Source organism: Aulonocara sp. 'chitande type north' Nkhata Bay, linkage group LG9 (genome assembly GCF_057382095.1).
Source record: "Aulonocara sp. 'chitande type north' Nkhata Bay isolate Kocher_YH1m ecotype deep benthic linkage group LG9, A_spYH_male_GT1.1, whole genome shotgun sequence".
Taxonomy (NCBI): domain Eukaryota; kingdom Metazoa; phylum Chordata; class Actinopteri; order Cichliformes; family Cichlidae; genus Aulonocara; species Aulonocara sp. 'chitande type north' Nkhata Bay.
The window spans coordinates 34,313,698-34,332,953 of NC_141352.1; the positions used below are offsets into that span (position 1 = coordinate 34,313,698).

Genomic DNA, 19,256 nt, shown 5'->3' on the forward strand with positions numbered 1-19,256 from the left:
CATTTCACATAAAGTTTTAAAAAGGCTTTTCTTATTTTTTAATTGTTTAGTTATATTATTTGGATGCCTCAGTATCGTTAAAATGTAAATTAAATATCTATATGTCCAAATGTATTTTAAAATTTACAGGCTTTCATAGGGTGTCCTAATTTTCTCACATGACTGTATTTCTAAAGAAATATTTACACGTTACCATAGCGACCAGAGAGCATTAAGGGGCAGAGAAGAGGATGTTCCTCTCAATGTTTTTGGCGCATTTCAGGAGGACGCTGCTAATAAAGTTACACAATTACACACTGAATTCACGTTTATTATTATATTTGCAAAATACCACATTTTTGTCTTGGTGGTATCATTTTATTTTGTTGTGTTTATCCGTGACACCTTAAAGGCCGTTCTGTGAAAATATTGCCCGACATTAAACTGGTTGGGCACCGCTGATCTTAATGACTGCAAGGTGCCTAAGTCCCATTGCTAAAATAAACACAAATCATTACCCCTCCACCGCCGTGCTTGACAGTTGCTGATGATGAACTAATTGAGTAGATTTGATTATCAGCATCTGGCTAGCAAGTATAAAGTAGCATCAAATAGAAATAATCTAGTATTTCTAAAATACTTGATCCATAAGAAAAGATGGCAGCATTTTCTAAATGAAAACAGATTAGTGATAAAACAGCAGGTTCCAATATTGTTTTAGGACAGTTTATGTTTATAAAACACCTTCTGTTAGTCAGGTAAATGCTTATAAACAGGAAATAATCATCTATTTTTTTTCTTGTGTGTAGGAATAAAGATGTCATCACTCACATACAGTACTATATAAAAACTATCCCTCATAATGCAAAGCACGACCGCACTCTTTATATAACCTCTCCTCTGTTTCTGATGTCCTTTCACTGAGTGTAAATATGGCAGTTCTGGCATTTTGTTTGGTCGTTTCATTATGAGTTATCTTCCCCATTAGCCATTTTGCTCAGCTGCAAAGTCTCCCTACCTGCCATCCAGCATTGTGCTAAGACAAAAAGTCAGTGCTGTGTATGCAAATATGACATTCAGCCATCTAGACTTCTATCCACTAATCTGATACATCAGCCTTGCAATCGAGCTCCTGGGGGAGCACAAAAACATAATATATGCTCATGCACTGGAGGCAGTTAGGAGTCAAAACTCGTCAGGGCTGTCTCGTGATACTGGTGAAAAGCTTGGTGAGTTTGTGTGCACCAGCGCGCGCTGTACAGGTAGCAAATGCCCACAAAGTAGATAAAACAGCACTAAAAACAAACAGGCCACTGAGACACGGAGCTGAACCGGTTGAGTGTGTGATAGTATGCTTAGTTAGCTGAAGAGAACAGCGCACATATGGCTCGTTGATTATTGAAAAGTCTCAAAGCGGTGCTGTTTCCATGGAGCTTATTGCAGAGGAGAGAGCATGCTTTGGCACTGCAGGGGGAGGTCATAACAAAAACATGTAATGCTGTTAAGCATACTGTAATGAGTAATGCAATGTAATGCATTGTTATAGCTGTTAGAGGAGCCTTGGAAACTCAAGTTTGTGAAGCCTACGCAGCATGCTGGCAAGAGTTTAAATTAGCGATTAAAGTGAAGTCACTGCGAGAATGTAAGATATTTCCTCGTGCACTTTGCAGAGACGTTGCTTCTTCATAAAGAATTCAGGCTTTGTTTTATTTTGGTTTGTTGTAGATGCAGTTTTAAATGGATAAAACCTGTAAATCAGTCTTTGTCTAAAATCCCACAATTACAAAGTGATTTTAGACATTCAGACCCTTTTTTGTGCCACTCAATATTATCCTCTAGATGAGTCTCGAAAGGCTTGGATACATTTTAGAAACCCTTATATATGCTGTTCCTGCATTCAGACTGCATGGCAGGAAAAATAAAAAGTCCTGAAACTTAAAAAAAAAACTCTGTAAATGCCCAGTATGAAGTTATCAAGGCATAAACTGGGGCAAAGATGTAAAAACACTTGTAAAGCTCTGGGTGTTGAGTTCCAAGGAGGTTTCAATAACTGTGAAACTAGGTGTGGAAAAGAAGTTGTGAAATAGTTACTGTGGTTCTTGACTCAAAGTTTCCCATTCGGTGAAATTGTGTAACCAGGAGTCTCAGAAGAAGGAATTTTGAACACTTGTTTGTCTTTTTTGCATTTCTACTTTTCACTCGAGTACACTCAAGAAAGTGAAATTGGACAGTTGCTACATTTACATTTATTCTGCTTTCAAAATAATTTTATGTTTCTATGGTGAATGTAATTAAATTATGTACACTCTGCATGACATTTAACATCTTAACACTAGTTAAATTTATTCTAGTGAGATCATGTGATGCAATCTAGTAGGAGTTGTTAGGTGCCTGGACTCGTGAGATCATGTGACATTTCAAACCACAGGAGAATCAAGCATACACACACCAGGTGTATGCTATTGCTCTTTATTGTGGCCTAACCTGTCAAGGACCAAAACATGAAGAAAATTCTGTATAAAACCCTGTAATCATAGCTTTCCTACTGTTTTTTACGTATGGAGTGACAGCTTGGTGGTGTGGTGGTTAGCACCACCTAGTCCTGAGTTCAAATCCACAAACTGGCCACGGCCTTCTGGGTGGAGTTTGCATGTTATCCCTGTATTCGTGTCTCTCTGGGTACATGCAGTTAGTGAGGTTAGGTTAATGATTCTAAATTGCCCATAGATGTGAGTGTTAATAGTTGTACTATATACTTTCTCCCCGCAATAGACTGGTGACCAGTCCAGGTTGTGCCCCACCTCCTGCACCCCCATGACCCTGATAAGGACAAGTGGAAAAGGGTGGATGGAGTGAGAGCTGTGTCCCAAATCCATTAAATTGGATTTATTGCATCAAATACCTTTGTTGGACTAATGTATTTTGCATGGGTTGAATCAATTAAATTAAATTAAGTTGGACTCCACTGCATTAAATACGTTTATTCATCATTAATTAATTTAGCTGATCCAACTCAGTTAAGTTGGAATATCGGAATTACATAATGCTAAAATAAAGCAATTTAATCACGTGGAAATTCTTTCCATGATTTTTTTATGTTCATCCAAATAGTTAAAGTGTACTTATTGCACCACTGTGTTAAATGCGCTGCAGCCTCCATGAACTCAGCTCTGCAGCTGCATTTAAAAGCACACTAACATCGACTTTGATTTATGATGAAACTTTGAATAATTCAAGTCTCGCTTGAACCGTTCGGTTTAATCACCTGGATCTAGAGAGATGATTTCACAGGCTGATTGTCATTTTACATTTAGCAATCAGTGGGTCAAACTCCTACAAAGGTAAAAATTCAACTTTCAAGATGAAACAGAAGTTTTCTCTTAGTCGGTGTAATGATCAGCAAAAAAGCTAAAGTTAACCAACTAACTAGTGACAGCAAATGTTATCTGGCCGTGTCAGGTGCTGAAAGATTTCAAAGCTGTAGCATGTGCACATGCGGTGCTCAGGAAATGTCTGTGTGCTTTAAAGATACAGCAGAAGATAAAGCTTTTACCTCACGAAGAGTTCAAGTTGGGAGTAGAGGAAGCGTAGCAAGGCTCGTCGGGCTGTGACTTCAGCGTGACAGTCATTGACTACTTGTCCCTGATCACTCAGATACTCTCCGTTGATGCACTTGGTGCCAGTAGATAACGCCACCACCTGGGCGTGTCTCAGGTCCAGGCCTGTTGAACAAATACAGACAAATGCTCACATTATTGCGGTTGTCATACGTTCCATTGACTACATTGATTCCTCAATCAATAAGCTTAATAGTAACCCTTAATATCAACAGCATGTCCTTTCTCACCTTTCGATCCGTAGGAGGCATTTTATCATTATTAAGAAAAAAACGGTCGAACATGCACATCTCTGCTTTGATCTGACAAAGCAAAAGAGTGCCCTGCATGGTTTCCTTTAATCGCCCAATGATTATCAATTAAAAAAGCAAAAAAAGAATAGAAAAATAAATCTTATTTGCCCTGAAAGATGACAAATGACGAGACTAAATAATAGAGTTCCTCTGTGGCAATTTGCCAGCAAAGAAAACCAATCACAAAGGACACATGCACATCCACAGAGCCTACAAGGCTCCTACAGACGAAATCAAGGAAGACTAGTCACTACAGAAACTATTAACAACAAAGTTTTAATCTTTACATACCCACCCTTTAGAAATCTGCACTGTAAAAAGGGCATAAAGCACGGCATCTTCCCTGGTTAGCAAGCTGCAAACTGAAAAAGACATTTCAGTCTTATCATTCCTGTTTCCTACTCATTTGCATTGATGTTAAGCTATCATTGGGTCACTGCAACAACATTAGCTTGTTGTGCAAGTCATCATGTTGACAGAGAACAAAACAGAGTAGGTGTGCTTCCCGTACATGCCCTCTTATTTACTGATAAACCAGTAACAGCAATGATATGGCCAATTCAGATGTTTCACTGCTGCATCCCTATGCTGTCTAGCATGATGATACCACTTGTAAATATGTAGCGGCTAAAAACATTAAAATCTACCTAGCTAGCAAGTACATTTTCAAAACAAGCAGCTACATCTGTCAGTGTTTTTATAGAAATGGAGTTTGCAGGTTAGCAGTCCAGACAGCAAGGAAGTCTGGTTTTAAAAGTGCTAAAAAGCGACAGCATGGTCTTATCTAAAATTAACAGTATGGTGGAAGATTCATATTCTAACTCACTCTGTTTGGGATAATATGGCACAAAAGAGAGGTCACCCAAACAGAATTCCCAATAGCCACAAGAGAGATCAAAAAGCCATCCTGTCTCATGTTGGTTTTCCTTGAACAAAAAAGGAGCCTTTTCCTAAGTAAGGATTCAGGCCAGTGCAGGGCCATGTGACTGACTGACAGATAGACAGAGGTGGTGCAGAGGAATGGGGGAGGAGGGCAAGTGGGGGTGGGGGGGGCGCTGGATCAGCACGTTCACGGCTTGCCATTCCTTCCTTTCTGCCACAAATCTCTCCCATCGCCTCTGAAAGTCAGGCTTCGCTGGCTTCTGGCAGACCTGCAGGCATCGCCGGACCGGCACATGAGCTTTTATCAGCCTCGGCCCAGATGGCACTGCAGCGTTAGAGTCCTGACACCTTCAGTGATGAGGAGAAGGAAGGAGGGCAGGGGAGGAAAAAAGAAAGGCTGAACGGGAGAGGAGGGTGCATGACTGTGTGTGTGTGTGTGTGTGTGTGTGTGGGGGGGGGGGGGGGGGGGGGGGGCAGTTATAGAAAAAATAGACCAGTAAAGACAAAAATCTAGGGTAAAATTAAACTTTTACTCTTGAAAGTAGAATACCTGAAAATAAGTATTTGGCTTAAAAACTGAATGCATTAAAACAATGTATTTAAATATCGTTGAATGAGCTTTTTTTATTTGTATCTACTATCCGTGGCAGTAGCCACAGTTTTCAATATATTTATAACATTTTCTTGGAAGCAAAACAAGTTCTAAAGTCATTGTTGACATATTATCACATTTTAGGTTAGCACATTTGAGGTCTTAGGTAAACAGCTGTTTATTTATGCAACTAACAGATACTTAGCAGCATTATTCACTGGGCCATGTGAATAAGTCCAATATTTACTCTGTTTATTGCTTATTTTTTGGTCTCCACCAGCTTCTACAGAATATGTGGCTCTTTGGGAGCTAAATATTTCACTAGGCTTAACACACTGGTTAGTTTAAGTAAGGACCTGGTTCAACATCACAAAGAACTCTTTAAACTGAGTTCGTTATGGGAGCTTCTGTTTCCTCGACTCTTATGGTGAGTCATTTTTTATTACGATTGCATTTGGGCCAGTGATGGTCATATATACACTGAGAAGGCATAACATTACGATCACTGACAGGTGAAGTGAATAACACTGATTATCTCTTCATGATGCCACCTGTTAGTGGGTGGGATATCGGGTTGCTGACCCCGTCCCCTGCGGAACAATGCCAAGAATGGACATGTGAGAACTGGACATGAGCAACAGAGGAAGTTTTCCTGGCTTGACATATTACCTGGGGAACACCTGGCACCAAGATGCCAGACTATGGGAAGATGGCAACTCAGCAGAGGTGTGATGCTTTGGGCAATGTTCTGCTGGAAAACCTTGGGTCCTGCCAACCATGTTGATGTTACTTTGACACGCACCACCTACCTAAGTATTGCTGCAAACCGTGCACACACTTTCATGGAAACGGTATTCTCTGATGGCTGTGGCGTCTTTCAGCAGGATAATGCACCCTGCCTCGAAGCAAAAATGGTTCAGGAATGGTTTGAGGAGCACAACGAGTCTGAAGTGTTGGCTTGGCCTACAAATTCCCCAGATCTCAAACCAGTCAAGCATCTGTGGGATGATACTTTAAGTCCACTTCCATAACTTAAAAATTAGATTCCACAATACACTTTTAGGGTTGCATTGGAGTCCATGCCTCGATGGATCAGGGCTGTTTTGGTGACAAAAGGGGGACCAGCACAAAAAGTTATGCCTGATCAGTGTATATTTCAGCTGCTCAGAGATAAAAAGACAATGACGCCTGTTCAGTTTACTGCTCACAAAAAACAAGCTCTTTTGTGTAAACTGGTCATTAACATAATTTGGTGTGTGTAGTTTCAGAAACACATAATCCTGTGCAATTTGATGTAATCATATCTCAGTTTTCCTTGAAAAAGGTAGGTTTAAAATTCTGCACTATTCCAGTACAGTATGAAGACTGTACAATCCTAAGAAAAACAGTATTGTGAGTTCAGCCATTGACATTCCCTGTAAGCAATGCAGTCCAACCCTTTCTCAGTGATAAAGCAAGTTCAAAAAGGTAACAGACTCTCCCAATTTCATTCTCCTGCTTTTCCTTGCCGTTCCACTTTGCGATTGTTTAGATCAATTTTGCAGTGGATAATTTCTGCAGCACTGCTTGCTACCCTCCCATGAAATTGGCACTGAGGTTGCCTTCAGTTTGCAGGAGAAAGAAGAGGAGGGGGAGGACGAGAAATGAATGAAAGAGAGGGAGAGAGAAAGTGGGAGAGGCAGGCAGAGAGCCCACAGGCAGTATGCTGTTTTTAAACCAGGAATAATCAGCTGCATCTCACAAGTACAAAAAGAGATGGTCGAAAGGATCGAGGTAGAGTAGAGTCAAAGGCCTGAGGCTTCACACAAATACATCTGTTGATTACTGGGGATTCAAAGATGTCACACCTCGGGATAACAGCACTTTCAAAAAGCATGTACATCAGAGCGAGACCTGGAACTGCTCATTATAGCAGCTGCACTACACTAGTCAGTGCCTGTCAGAGCCCTTTAACTGGAAAACACCGCCTCACTATAGCAACCCAGAAGGTAAACAAACGTTTTGACGCCACATAGAGCTTAGACTCCCCCCCCCCCCTCCCTTCTGCAAAGCCCTCGGTACATACAGGTATGTTTTTTTAATGGTATTGTGATTACTGCTCCTGAACCTGACTTAGCCTACATGGAGGAAAAAGTGAGGTAGGAGGAGTGGTAATAATCAAGCAAAGCAGTGCAATTTCCCTGTCAAGAATTAAAGGGAATGTGCGCAGGCCTGCCAGGTCAAAGTGCGGGAAAATTGCACTCATATTCAAGTGATTGGCACCCAGACAAATCATATTCACGATTATTACTGGCGTCATTTGAGGTCAAGTTGGGCAGTTTAACTTATTTGACTGAACACTGTGGTCAGCTGTGTGGCATATCACTGCTTCGTGTGTCACAAAATGGCTCGAGTGCTGTTAAAGTGAGTTAATTTCATTGGTCTTGATTGGTGTCAGTACCCGTGACTAAAATGTTCCTTTTCCTAATGACCTCGTGACTTCGAGTGTGCCACAAAACTGTCCTGCACATGCAAATTGTGCACCATTAACTGCTTGTTTGGGCCACTTTGGCCGGTGCCTCCTTCAACAAAGCAGAACATTAAGTTCTTCTACTGTATCTGAAGTAAAGACTAAAGAGACAGAGCTTACAGTCTCCAATGAGCAGGAGCTCTTTCGCCACAAAAGGAAATCAAAAGTGAGGCACTTTTTTATGCTGAACCAGGTTGTTTTATTCTTACATCTCAAAGTAAGTCAACACATTTATCAAAAAGCTACTGTATGCACTTCCTGAGTGTTTATGCTTAATGCTGCATTACTTTCAACCTACAATATGGTCCATTCCACTTGGGTCTGTCTCCATGTTGGAAAAATGGCCCCTCACCACCAGGCTGCATCACACTACATTACACAGCACTGCGGCAGACTGCGGGGCAGTTGTTTAGGCTCTTAGATGGCACATCTTCACTAAATTCACATTTTGCTTTACGAGGGCAGGACTGTGTTTAAAAGAGACTGGAAAACAGCGTGGTTCAGTCTAGAGATGGACCGATCCGATATTACGTATCGGTATCGGTCCGATACTGACCTAAATTACTGGATCGGATATCGGAGAAAAATAAAAAATGTAATCCGATCCATTAAATATCACGAAAGCACCTCACAAAACTTGCAACATGCCGTAACTCACCTCAGAACGTTAGCCGGTCGGAGCAGTATGCATCACCTGATAGAGCGGCTGTGGCATGCGGGACCTGTCGGTGGTCTGGATAGCATTTGGAGCTTCGCTAGCAACCCGGCATTTCATCTCCGACAAAGTTATCCCCGAGAGAAGTAAAGCAAGTGTGTAAGTCCATCTCTGAATGTTTGTAAAGCATTCCTGCGTTAAGCTTAACAAGCGACTGCCTCTTCTTGCTGCTACTTCAATCATGAAACTGCTTAATGATCAGTTGATCGGCTTTTCTGTTGCGAGTCCGTCTCTCTTGTTTGTTTTTGGCCCACTTTGCACCAGAAAGAGGAAACCAGCGGCTGAACAACAGCAGCACGTTTAAGCTTGATAAGCTGTTGTTAGAATGTATTTAATATTTCTTTCTACTCGAGGATCTTTTCCTACGTAGCTGACGCTGGTAACTGAGCAGGGGCGGATCTAGCAAAGTTTAGCCAGGGGGGCCGACAGGGCATTAACAGGGAAAAGGGGGCACAAAGACATACTTTTCTTTCTTATTCTCATTTAAAATGTCTAGCTTTTAATAAATAATTATCTGACACCCAAAGTTTTAATTTGATGTAAAATGAATAGAAGTCAATTACTGTATATAGTAACTATTAAGTCTAATATACTCTAGTAAGCTATAGTACTTTTTCCTTTGGGAAGGTACCATCTGTGCAGTCTGCAATTTTGTTGAAGAAAGATGTTGAATCTATTTAATATTTCTTGAAAAATAATTGATTTCTGTGCATTTTTTTTCACACTGCATCAAATTAAGGTTGATTACGTCTATTAAGCATCATGAGGTGGAGCGTGAGGGGTGGTTCCCTATTTTTTATTTATTTATTTTTGTTGTTGCTGGGAGTTGGAACCCTATTAGTTAGGTTGCTTAATATTTATGCTAAGTACTCTTTAAAATACCAGAATAGGGAGGATGGTGTAGGTTTAAGTTTATTAGATTGATCAGTATTGCTGAACTATGAAATATTTTTTTTTGCATACAGGTATAACAGAATAGCTTTAGTGTAGTTGTTGTTTTAAACTTGAGTATGAACTTATACAAAATGCAGCAAGATATTTAAAAAACAGTTTTGTTGATTAAAAAACACTATATCAGATTCATATCGGTATCGGCAGATATCCAAATTTATGATATCGGTATCGGTATCGGACATAAAAAAGTGGTATCGTGCCATCTCTAGTTTTAATTGATGGGGTGTTGAGTTCCTTGCTCATTGCTTGCAGAAAACCCTTGATATCTAGTCTACCTTCCACACATTAGGGGTGTCATAACTAGAGATGGACCGATCCGATATTACATATTGGTATCGGTCCGATACTGACCTAAATTACTGGATCGGATATCGGAGAAAAATAAAAAATGTAATCCGATCCATTAAATATCACGAAAGCACCTCACAAAACTTGCAACAAGCCGTAACTCACCTCAGAACGTCGGAGCAGTATGCATCACGTGATAGAGCGGCTGTGGCATGCGGGACCTGTCGGTGGTCTGGATAGCATTTGGAGCTTCGCTAGCAACCTGGCATTTCATCTCCGACAAAGTTATCCCCGAGAGAAGTAAAGCAAGTGTGTAAGTCCATCTCTGAATGTTTGTAAAGCATTCCCACGTTAAGCTTAACGAGCGACTGCCTCTCGCTCTCCGGCTGCTACTTCAATCGTGAAACTGCTAATGATCAGCTGATCGGCTTTTCTGTCGTGAGTCTCTCTTGTTTGTTTTTGGTCCACTTTGCGCCAGAAAGAGCAAACCAGCGGCTGAACAACAGCAGCACGTTTAAGCTTGATAAGCTGTTGTTACAATTTATTTAATATTACTTTCTACACCAGGATCTTTTTCTACGTAGCTGACGGCTGGTAACTGTGCAGGGGCGGATCTAGCAAAGTTTAGCCAGGGGGGCCGATAGGGCATTAACTGGGAAAAGGGGGCACAAAGACATACTTTTCTTTCTTATTCTCATTTAAAATGTCTAGCTTTTAATAAATAATTATCTGACACCCAAAGTTTTAATTTGATGTAAAATGAATAGAAGTCAATTACTGTATATAGTGACTATTAAGTCTAATATATATACCCTAGTAAGCTATAGTACATTTTCCTTTGGGAAGGTACCATCTGTGCAGTCTGCAATTTTGTTGAAGAAAGATGTTGAATCTATTTAATATTTCTTGAAAAATAATTGATTTCTGTGCATTTTTTTTCACACTGCATCAAATTAAGGTTGATTACGTCGATTAAGCATCATGAGGTGGAGTGTGAGGGGTGGTTCCCTATTTTTTATTTATTTATTTTTGTTGTTGCTGGGAGTTGGAACCCTATTAGTTAGGTTGCTTAATATTTACGCTAAGTACTCTTTAAAATACCAGAATAGGGAGGATGGTGTAGGTCTAAGTTTATTAGATTGATCAGTATTGCTGAACTATGAAATATTTTTTTTGTATACAGGTATAACAGAATAGCTTTAGTGTAGTTGTTGTTTTAAACTTGAGTATGAACTTGCAGACTTGCAAAATGCAGCAAGATATTTTAAAAAACAGTTTTGTTGATTAAAAAACACTATATCGGATTCATATCGGTATCGGCAGATATCCAAATTTATGATATCGGTATCGGTATCGGACATAAAAAAGTGGTATCGTGCCATCTCTAGTTCAGTCAGGTCATCGGCGCCAACAGTGACACACACGGGGAAAAAAACAAGCTTGCAGTTTCACTCAGCGTATAGGTGCAGAGCTGCGATATAGACTTTTCCGTACACCAAAGTGTTTTCTGCCAGCTGAAAATCCAGAGTGTGTTGGAGGCAAAGCGTTTTTGTTTTTTTAGCTTTGGCACTTTTGTTGCTATGAGGCGGAATAAGTAGCATGTGCCTGACTCCAGTTGAGTCCAGCTTGATTGGCAGACCAACAATGAAGAAAATATTCCTTTAAGCATCATTTTTTTCCATCAACATTGTGATTTTGGAGATTTCATTTGGTATGGGCTCGAATACTCAGGGAGCTGCTGTACTGTAGCTAATAACACCAGGAGAAGTAAGATGTGACAGGTGGTTAGCGTAATGTTTGTTCATTGTTTTAGAGGAGTTTAAAAGTACACAGCTCTGATGGTATGATTACCCCCTGCAGTATTCTCCTAAACGATACAGACAAACGCCCACATCAGCGCTGGTTCAGGAGTAGAAGCCGTTGAAATTGGGTCAACGAAAAGTTCTTCTACCAAAGAAAATAATTAAAGATAAATAAAATAAAGACAAAAACTAAAAATTCAATCACACTCCACTTTTAAATGTGTTAACCACCTGATTTGAAAACTTTTATTTTAAAAGTACATTGAATGAGTTAAACGTTCTGACTTCCTCCTCACATCTATTACACTGGTTCTGTCATGGGCTGTTTCTTTTCTTCCAGCATTTTGAGTTTCATGCCTTTTTGAATTATGACGTTCTTGTTTGTATACTTTAGGCTTCAGTCAGTTCTGTTGATATTGAGTTCTGTTTCCCTATTTAGTTCTTGTCTGTTTAGGTTCCTCCCATGTCTGTTTTCCCCACTATGTTAGTTATAGTGTCGTGTCTTCAGTGTGCAAGTGTGTAATGTCCCCGGTGTTAGTCTCCCTCGCCCCCTTGTGTGTTTCAGTATGTCTTTGTCCTCTTTGTGTCTGTGTTTCTGTGCATGTGTCTCTTCCCAGTTTATGTCTCCATGTTTTCTGTTTTATTTTGAAAGTCTTGTGTTCCGTGTTCAGTGTGTTTAGTTTTGCTTCCCATGTGGCGTCATGTTAATTTGCATCAGCTGTGTTCCCTGTGTGTTTCCACTTCCTAATCAATGTTGTGCGTATTTATGTGGTCTGCTGTCATTCATTCTTTGTCAGGTTGTCTTTTATGCATCCAGTTTAAACATTTTTAGGCACTTAGTTTAATGAATAGTCCTTCTTTCAGTTCACAATATTCAGATCATTTTAATTCTTAATTCTTTTAAACTGGGCAAGTGTAGCAAAATCAATGTCCAATGTGCAAAACGACAATAGGAAAATGACCCTACTTCCTGTTTCATCTTTGACCTCAATAATACTTTTAAAACTAATAATTAAGACCATTCAATCTCATTTAAAGTAGTATGATGTTAACTTTGTAAGTTAGCTTGAAACAGGTGTTAAAGCAGGACATGATTTATTGCAGCCATTCCCAGAATTTAAAATGCTATCATCTAATTTGAAATCTAAAAATCTTTTACATTGCATCAACACCTCTAATTGCGCAACAGAGAGTTTTAAAGTTTGTGCTTTCACTCTAACCGATGAACCATCGAGGCCAGATTAACCCTTATTTAAACGTTAATATGATAGTTTAATGAATTAAGAAGCTAATTTGCTGATATCCTGCAGCTAAAATAAATGGCTCTTCCAAACTGTTCTAACTAATTTATTTGTAAAAGAAATGTTCTTATTACACCTTGTCCCAATCCTAATGCAAGTTCTGGTCTGAGGCCAGTGCTTTTTGATAAACCAGTAATCAGGAGTGTTTATTGCACACTTAATAGGTAGTTTAAGGAAGTACGTACAGAAATGTGGTGATTTAAATACTGTCCCTATACTGGTTTATTCTCCCCTACAATGACTGAGCAGATTTCTTGTTGGATGAATGGATTAAAGTAAAGCCAAGTTGATTTCAGTGGAAAAATGTTCTTATCCTAGAGAGTCGACTAATCAATAATCGCTTTGTAAGAAATGCAAGTAAGCAAAAGTGACAATGAAATATAATGAAAACTTTGTCATCAACAGAAAGTATCAAAAGTTTTAGTTCAATTAAAACATTTAAAGGAAAAACTTCAGTTTCTCTGTAACAGAGGGTTTGTAAAGTGCTGTAGTGTTATTTTTGGAGTACAGGATCTGAATACTCGTCTGCTGGAGTTCCTAAATAAACCTGCTGAAACCTAAACCGACTGTCAGCGAGCTGCTGTGAATTATTCCCGGAAATATAAGACTTCAACAAAGAAAGCTATTACATGTTTGAAGTGAAAAGTGAGCACAATTGCTGAGGATACTTTACAGGCAATAACTATAAGAAACCACAGGGAGTGACATGACCGTGAACTTTGCAATGATCCATTATTATACATGCCAGCTGCAACTCAAAGACACTGGAAAGCGATTATCAGAATCCCTTTATTCTCTATGGTTATAAAACAGGGAAAATGTTTCTTAATAAGCCACCCATTATCTCTGAGCACCATAACGCAGACGTTAAAACATTTTTTTCTGAAGCAGACTAAGCTCTCAAGGTCAACTTTTAGTCAACTCATTTATATGCCATTTAGGTTGTGCTTCATGAATCCTATCTATCATGTGTTCTTTCATCACAAGATGTTGGGTGATTACGCTGAATGTCATCCAAACCGTGTCGTCTGAATCGCAGCAAATCTCTGAAAATGCTCAGCAGCAGGGGAGAGGAAAAGGAAAAAACACGCACACACACAACTTGGCAAGAGTAGAGAACGCACCCTGTTGAATCTTTATTAGCTTTAACGGGAAATCGCTCTCAACATATAAGGCTGTCTTTGTGGAATGCTGCTGGAGCTCTCAAATTCTCGCTGCTGCAACAAATCCCGCGTGCATCTCTGCTCTGTTGTCGGACGTGATTGTTAAATGTTAAAATTTGCAACATCCATAAAACCAGATTAGGAGTAGAGAAATCCTTATTTGAAAATGGATGCGGAGACTTCGAACCATAGCTTAACTTACACTTGTAATTAACTTGCTTGAAACCCTTTGTTATCGTCTCTTCTCTCGGTCCCTGGGGTAAGCCTCGGAGGACGGCTTTCTCACTCCATCCCAACAAACAAATTTGAAGAAAGAAGAAAGGAGGAAAAGGGTGTGCTTCTTTTTTAGCATCTTTCTATGAGCACTGTTTACCATCACCAGACAGCTGATGCGATTCAGATTGATTCAAATGAGATTTTCCACACTTTCTGACGATGCGTTCTGGCACTTTACTTTGGTAGTCGTCTCACAACTCTCAGCCTGGTGGTGAGGCTAATCTCACTCAGGTTGAAGCTCAAATGTCTCGGTGGGACTCCTGCAAGGGCGGGGGAGGAGGGTTCGCTCTCTGTCTATGGTTAAAAGACGGACCTTGATTAATATTCTCGAGGCAAAAGCCACGGAGACATGGAGAGTGGCAGAAAAGGAGGGCGGGGTGCAGAACAGGACTCCCCAGTGTTCCTGTCAAGTTTGGTGTCTGACTGCACGGATTCTGGCCACCACACTGCTGCCGCCGCCGCCTTACTGCGAATACTCGGCAGCCCTATGTCTGGATCTTTGAAGATAATGTGTGCTATTAATAAACAAACAGAAGCAATTACTGGGAGGGAGAGGAGAGGGTTTGGATTAGGTCAGGACGAGCGCCGGCCTCACTTTAGTCTAAACTGATGAGCTGCTGCACTCCAAAGACAGTTGAGATACCAATCCCTTCTCGCTGACCCCTGCACCCCCACAGCCTGCAGCCACAGAGCCAGATAAGACACCTGTGTGTGTCTGTGTGTGTGTGTGGTCATTTTTTATATTACAGTAGATCCCAGAGAGAGCGAAGGCCCTGTGTTTCGTACCATGACTTTTACTATATATCTTCTCACATAGCATTGCTGCATAAGTTATTTATCTCAATTTACGTGTGCCTTTCATTTCTTGGGGTGGAGGTTATTGTTTTATTTACTGATATGTGAAGAAAATATGTCAAAATTTGGCTCATTCTTTTTTTTTTTAAGTTAATAATTGATCCATTACTTTTTTTTTATGATTTTTTATCTTTAAATGATAAAAAACACCCCAAAACAAAACAGAAAACAGAGTCTGTTACAGGTTAGGTTAGGTCAGAGGTCGGCAACCCTGTTGGCACGCGAAGGGTTAACTGATGGCACGACCATAGCTGGACTGGCCATCGGTCATACCGGGCATTTGCTTGATGGGCCGATGATTTTTGTAACGGTATAAACAATGAAAGGTGGTGGATTGGCCAGATGCTGGCTGATGTGTAAAAATAACTCAGTTGTTTGGTGGTGGCTATGGCGGAGCTTCCACAGATTCAGTAAAATTAACAAGTGGTGGAGGCCAGCAGGTGGATGAGGGAGAGGGGAGGCAGGACGAGGAGAGACCCGAGGCAGACGCCGGTCTGAGTGTCAGGTGAACTGAACTTCAGGTAAGAAGTTATGACCTGCAGTCTATCTGGGTCAGATATAAACCAAGTTTAGGTGGAGTTTATTTTTGTTGTGCTGACTTTTCACAGTCAGTTACAATAACTCGTACTGCGTGAGCTAGCATGACGGAGTTTCTATACAGCTGGGTGGGTGCTATGATGTTACTGATAGTGAACTTTTTATTCATAAGGTTAGTAGAGTTGCCAACCGTCCCGTAAAAAGACAGAATCGTCTCGTATTCAGAGAAAATATTATGCGTTTCGTGTTGAGCTGAGAAGAGACGCAGTTTGTCCGTACTTCAGCTAGAATGGAAAAAGAAACAAAGGTGGATTTATTCTGTCGTTACGCTGCACAGCTGCCTCTTCTTCTCTCATTCTCCCCCCTCCCTCTCCTGTTGCTACTTTAATCATGAAACTCATCAATGATCAGCTGATTGGCTTTTCTCTCTTGTTTGTTTATCGCCCACTTTGCGCCAGAAAGAGGAAACCGGCGGATGTCGCACTAAACAACAGCAGCACATTTAAGCTTGATCAGCTGTTGTTAGAATTTATTTAATATTAATTTCTAGTGTCAGCTGAGGTTTGCTGGAGCCACAGCTGTAATGCTGCTGGTCAGGATGTCAGTTTGTATACCTGGTGAGAGGGAAACATGAAGATGAAACCAGGAGATGTCCTTACTGAATCATCAGAGCTGAACAGGTGATGGAGAAACAGGTTTACCTTTTAGGTGACATGAATGAGTTGAAGGGAAGTTATGAACTGTTTATGAACTGTATTTGGCTCTACATATCTGTGTGAGCAGATTTTCTCTCACATGAGTCCTCAGGTAGCCCTCTGAATGCTGGACACTTGGAGACCTGTGTTTCTGAATGGGACACCAGAGATCCCATTAACATGTGTATCTCTGTATTAACAGATATGCCATATTGGCCCAGTTTATTTTGCTTATCATTGTTGTGAGGAGACCATAAATAGCATTTGTATTTTCTGTTGTACAGTTCATTTGCTGTTCTTGTTATGGATAAAAAGTGTCTTTTTTTGTTTCAAAATAGCTGATAACTATTCACTGATAGCTGCCTACATCTGCAAACAAATATAATTCTATAAAGTGGTTCTATATATTGTGTAACTGTTCATATAGAGCGTTATTAAATCTTTTGCTAATGCAATCATATGGCACACTGACTTCTGAGGAAATTTTAAATGGCACTCGCCATCAGAAAGGTTGCCGACCCCTGGGTTAGGTTGTCTTACCCTGCTCTCAGACTGTATAATGGAAATTCAGAATTTTCCACCTTTAAATAAAAAAGCTTAACAAAGTTTCAATTGAATTGTTACACAAAGGTTGTTTAACGATCTTGTGTGTGTGTTTGGAATGATAACGGATGAAAAGGTTAGCTGTACAGACACTGTCCTGTGTGCAGAAAAAAGCTAACCAAAAGCCTTTCAGCCTTCATCTTATCTATTGTGAGGTCTTTCTAGGGTACCAATGAACAAAAGGTCTCAGTGATAAACTGGTCAGCTTCCCTGGTGTTTCAAAATCTCCTGTCTGACTGAAAAAACACCAGCTAGCTACCTAGCTAGCTGGCCAGCTAGCTACTGACATTAAATTTACATCACATCTGTGGTCAAAAGCAATGTTCCCTCTAATTTTTCATGTGTCTGAGCGAACACACAAACTCCCTGAGCGGTCCCTTGGACCACTGTGAGCAACAGCAGACGTGTGCACTGTGGTCACGCCAGCATCGAATCCATCCAAGTTACATGGTTTATTAAAATAATCAAATTACAGCATTTATGTTAGACTACTTTTAATTAACTGCTTTAGCCCACTTACAGTGAAAATTTAAATAAATCTTGTTCGTGACCTGTGTAGTATGTTAACACTACTGGAAGTAAAAATAACTCGAACTCCAATTTTGAAAACACAACTTTCTTTTTTTTTTTTCTTTTATAAAGCTCTGACCTGTATTATGAGTCTGAGTCTGTGGTCTGGGAGAGTCCTGTAACTCTCTGTCTGCAAAATACAGTATATAAAGACCAATGTTGGGCAATTAATTATATAGTTACTTCTTCAAAAAAGTTACTGAGTTTTGCAAACAACAAACAGTTTTTTGCAGCTGCTTACCTAAAAATGCAGCCGAGGCGTTTTTTAAATAAACATTTCAAACTATTTACAGAACAATCAGCTGTTCTGCATCAAATTTGATGCCACACAAATTATTTGTGCCACTCCAAAAAATAATTTCTGTCCACTATGAGATAAAGGAGAACAACAGCCTGATACCTGCAGGCCTGACAACAGGAGATGTGTCACTGCTGTAACACCTGTAACATTCAGCAGTCGCCTCATTGTTCTGACACACACAACAAAACTATTGACTACACTACACACTAACTACACAAGATTTGCGCTAAACGTCGCAAATCTCTCACATCTCAAAACACGCCGTCACTCCTATAACTTCCTCCCGTTTCTTAACAACTAAATGCCATGTTTTGATTGGTCGACATGGTACATTTTTCGACCAATGGGAAAGGGTGGGGTGTTTTGGTTTCATCTTTGCTCACAGGCGGAGAGTGCTTTCGAGCGTTTTTTTCTTATAAAACGCTGTTTTTACCGTTTCTCCCCGCAGTAAATATAAACAACGACAGTATTGAGGAAGAAAAACAAACACTGCATATATTTTTTATCACAAATCTGGTTTTACGTGGCCTATCAACACAATTTAAGAACTGGTATGAAGTCCACACTTTTTCCGTCAATTGTTCCGTCTGTCCTGCTCACATCTCCAATGGTTGTCCACATTGTCATTAACGTGGCTTCACTCCACATCAGCCACGCCGCTTTGCTAGCTAAAACACCGGTGTTGGCACATAAGGACGCTGTCATAGCCTGTCAACGACGTGGATTAGCTGCGCATATGCGTGAATGTGAATCACGTGATTGGCTGGACTATGGGATAAAGTGGCATCGTTCTAATCCCACACTGGAGCAGCCAGTCACTTACTGACTAACACTGCAAAACAGAATTGTTAACGTATTTACTTTAATTTCAATTCAGGTTAGAACTTTTTTTTGTGCGCAACGCAGATTTTTTCTGCGCAGAGACCGTGCCAGCAGTACGCACGAACGCAGCTTAGAGGGAACATTGGTCACAAGCCACAGGTGGTAGTTGTTGTGCTGCTGCTGAGTTTTGACGGGTTTTAACGACTTCTCCTCCTGTGTGGAGGATGTGGAGGTTTAGTCTGAGTGGAGACACCTACTGTTCAGGAGAATACTAACCTTGTAAGAATAATGCTAACAAGGTTAGCATAAATGAAATGGGGCCTTAACAGCAACAGCTAACAGCTAAAGCTAGCATATCCCAACAACAATTTTCAGTAACAGACAATGACACACAAGCTAACAGCAGAAATGCACACCATCAGATAACAGCTAGGAACGTTCAAGACAAAGGTCTTTGGTGCGATTAACCTTACATTTATGTAACGCAGTTATAGTTTCTCTT

General features: G+C 40.3%; 1 protein-coding gene across 4 annotated transcripts in view; it reads right to left on the minus strand.

The window, feature by feature from the left end:
- adarb2 (adenosine deaminase RNA specific B2 (inactive)) overlaps positions 1-19,256 on the minus strand; it is a 228,777-nt gene that overhangs the window by 29,318 nt on the left and 180,203 nt on the right. For all 4 annotated transcript variants that reach the window (XM_086307240.1, XM_086307244.1, XM_086307243.1 and 1 more), the window contains one exon: positions 3,533-3,701. In XM_086307240.1, the coding sequence (XP_086163366.1) occupies positions 3,533-3,701 (169 nt within the window). The remainder of the gene's footprint in view (positions 1-3,532; positions 3,702-19,256) is intronic.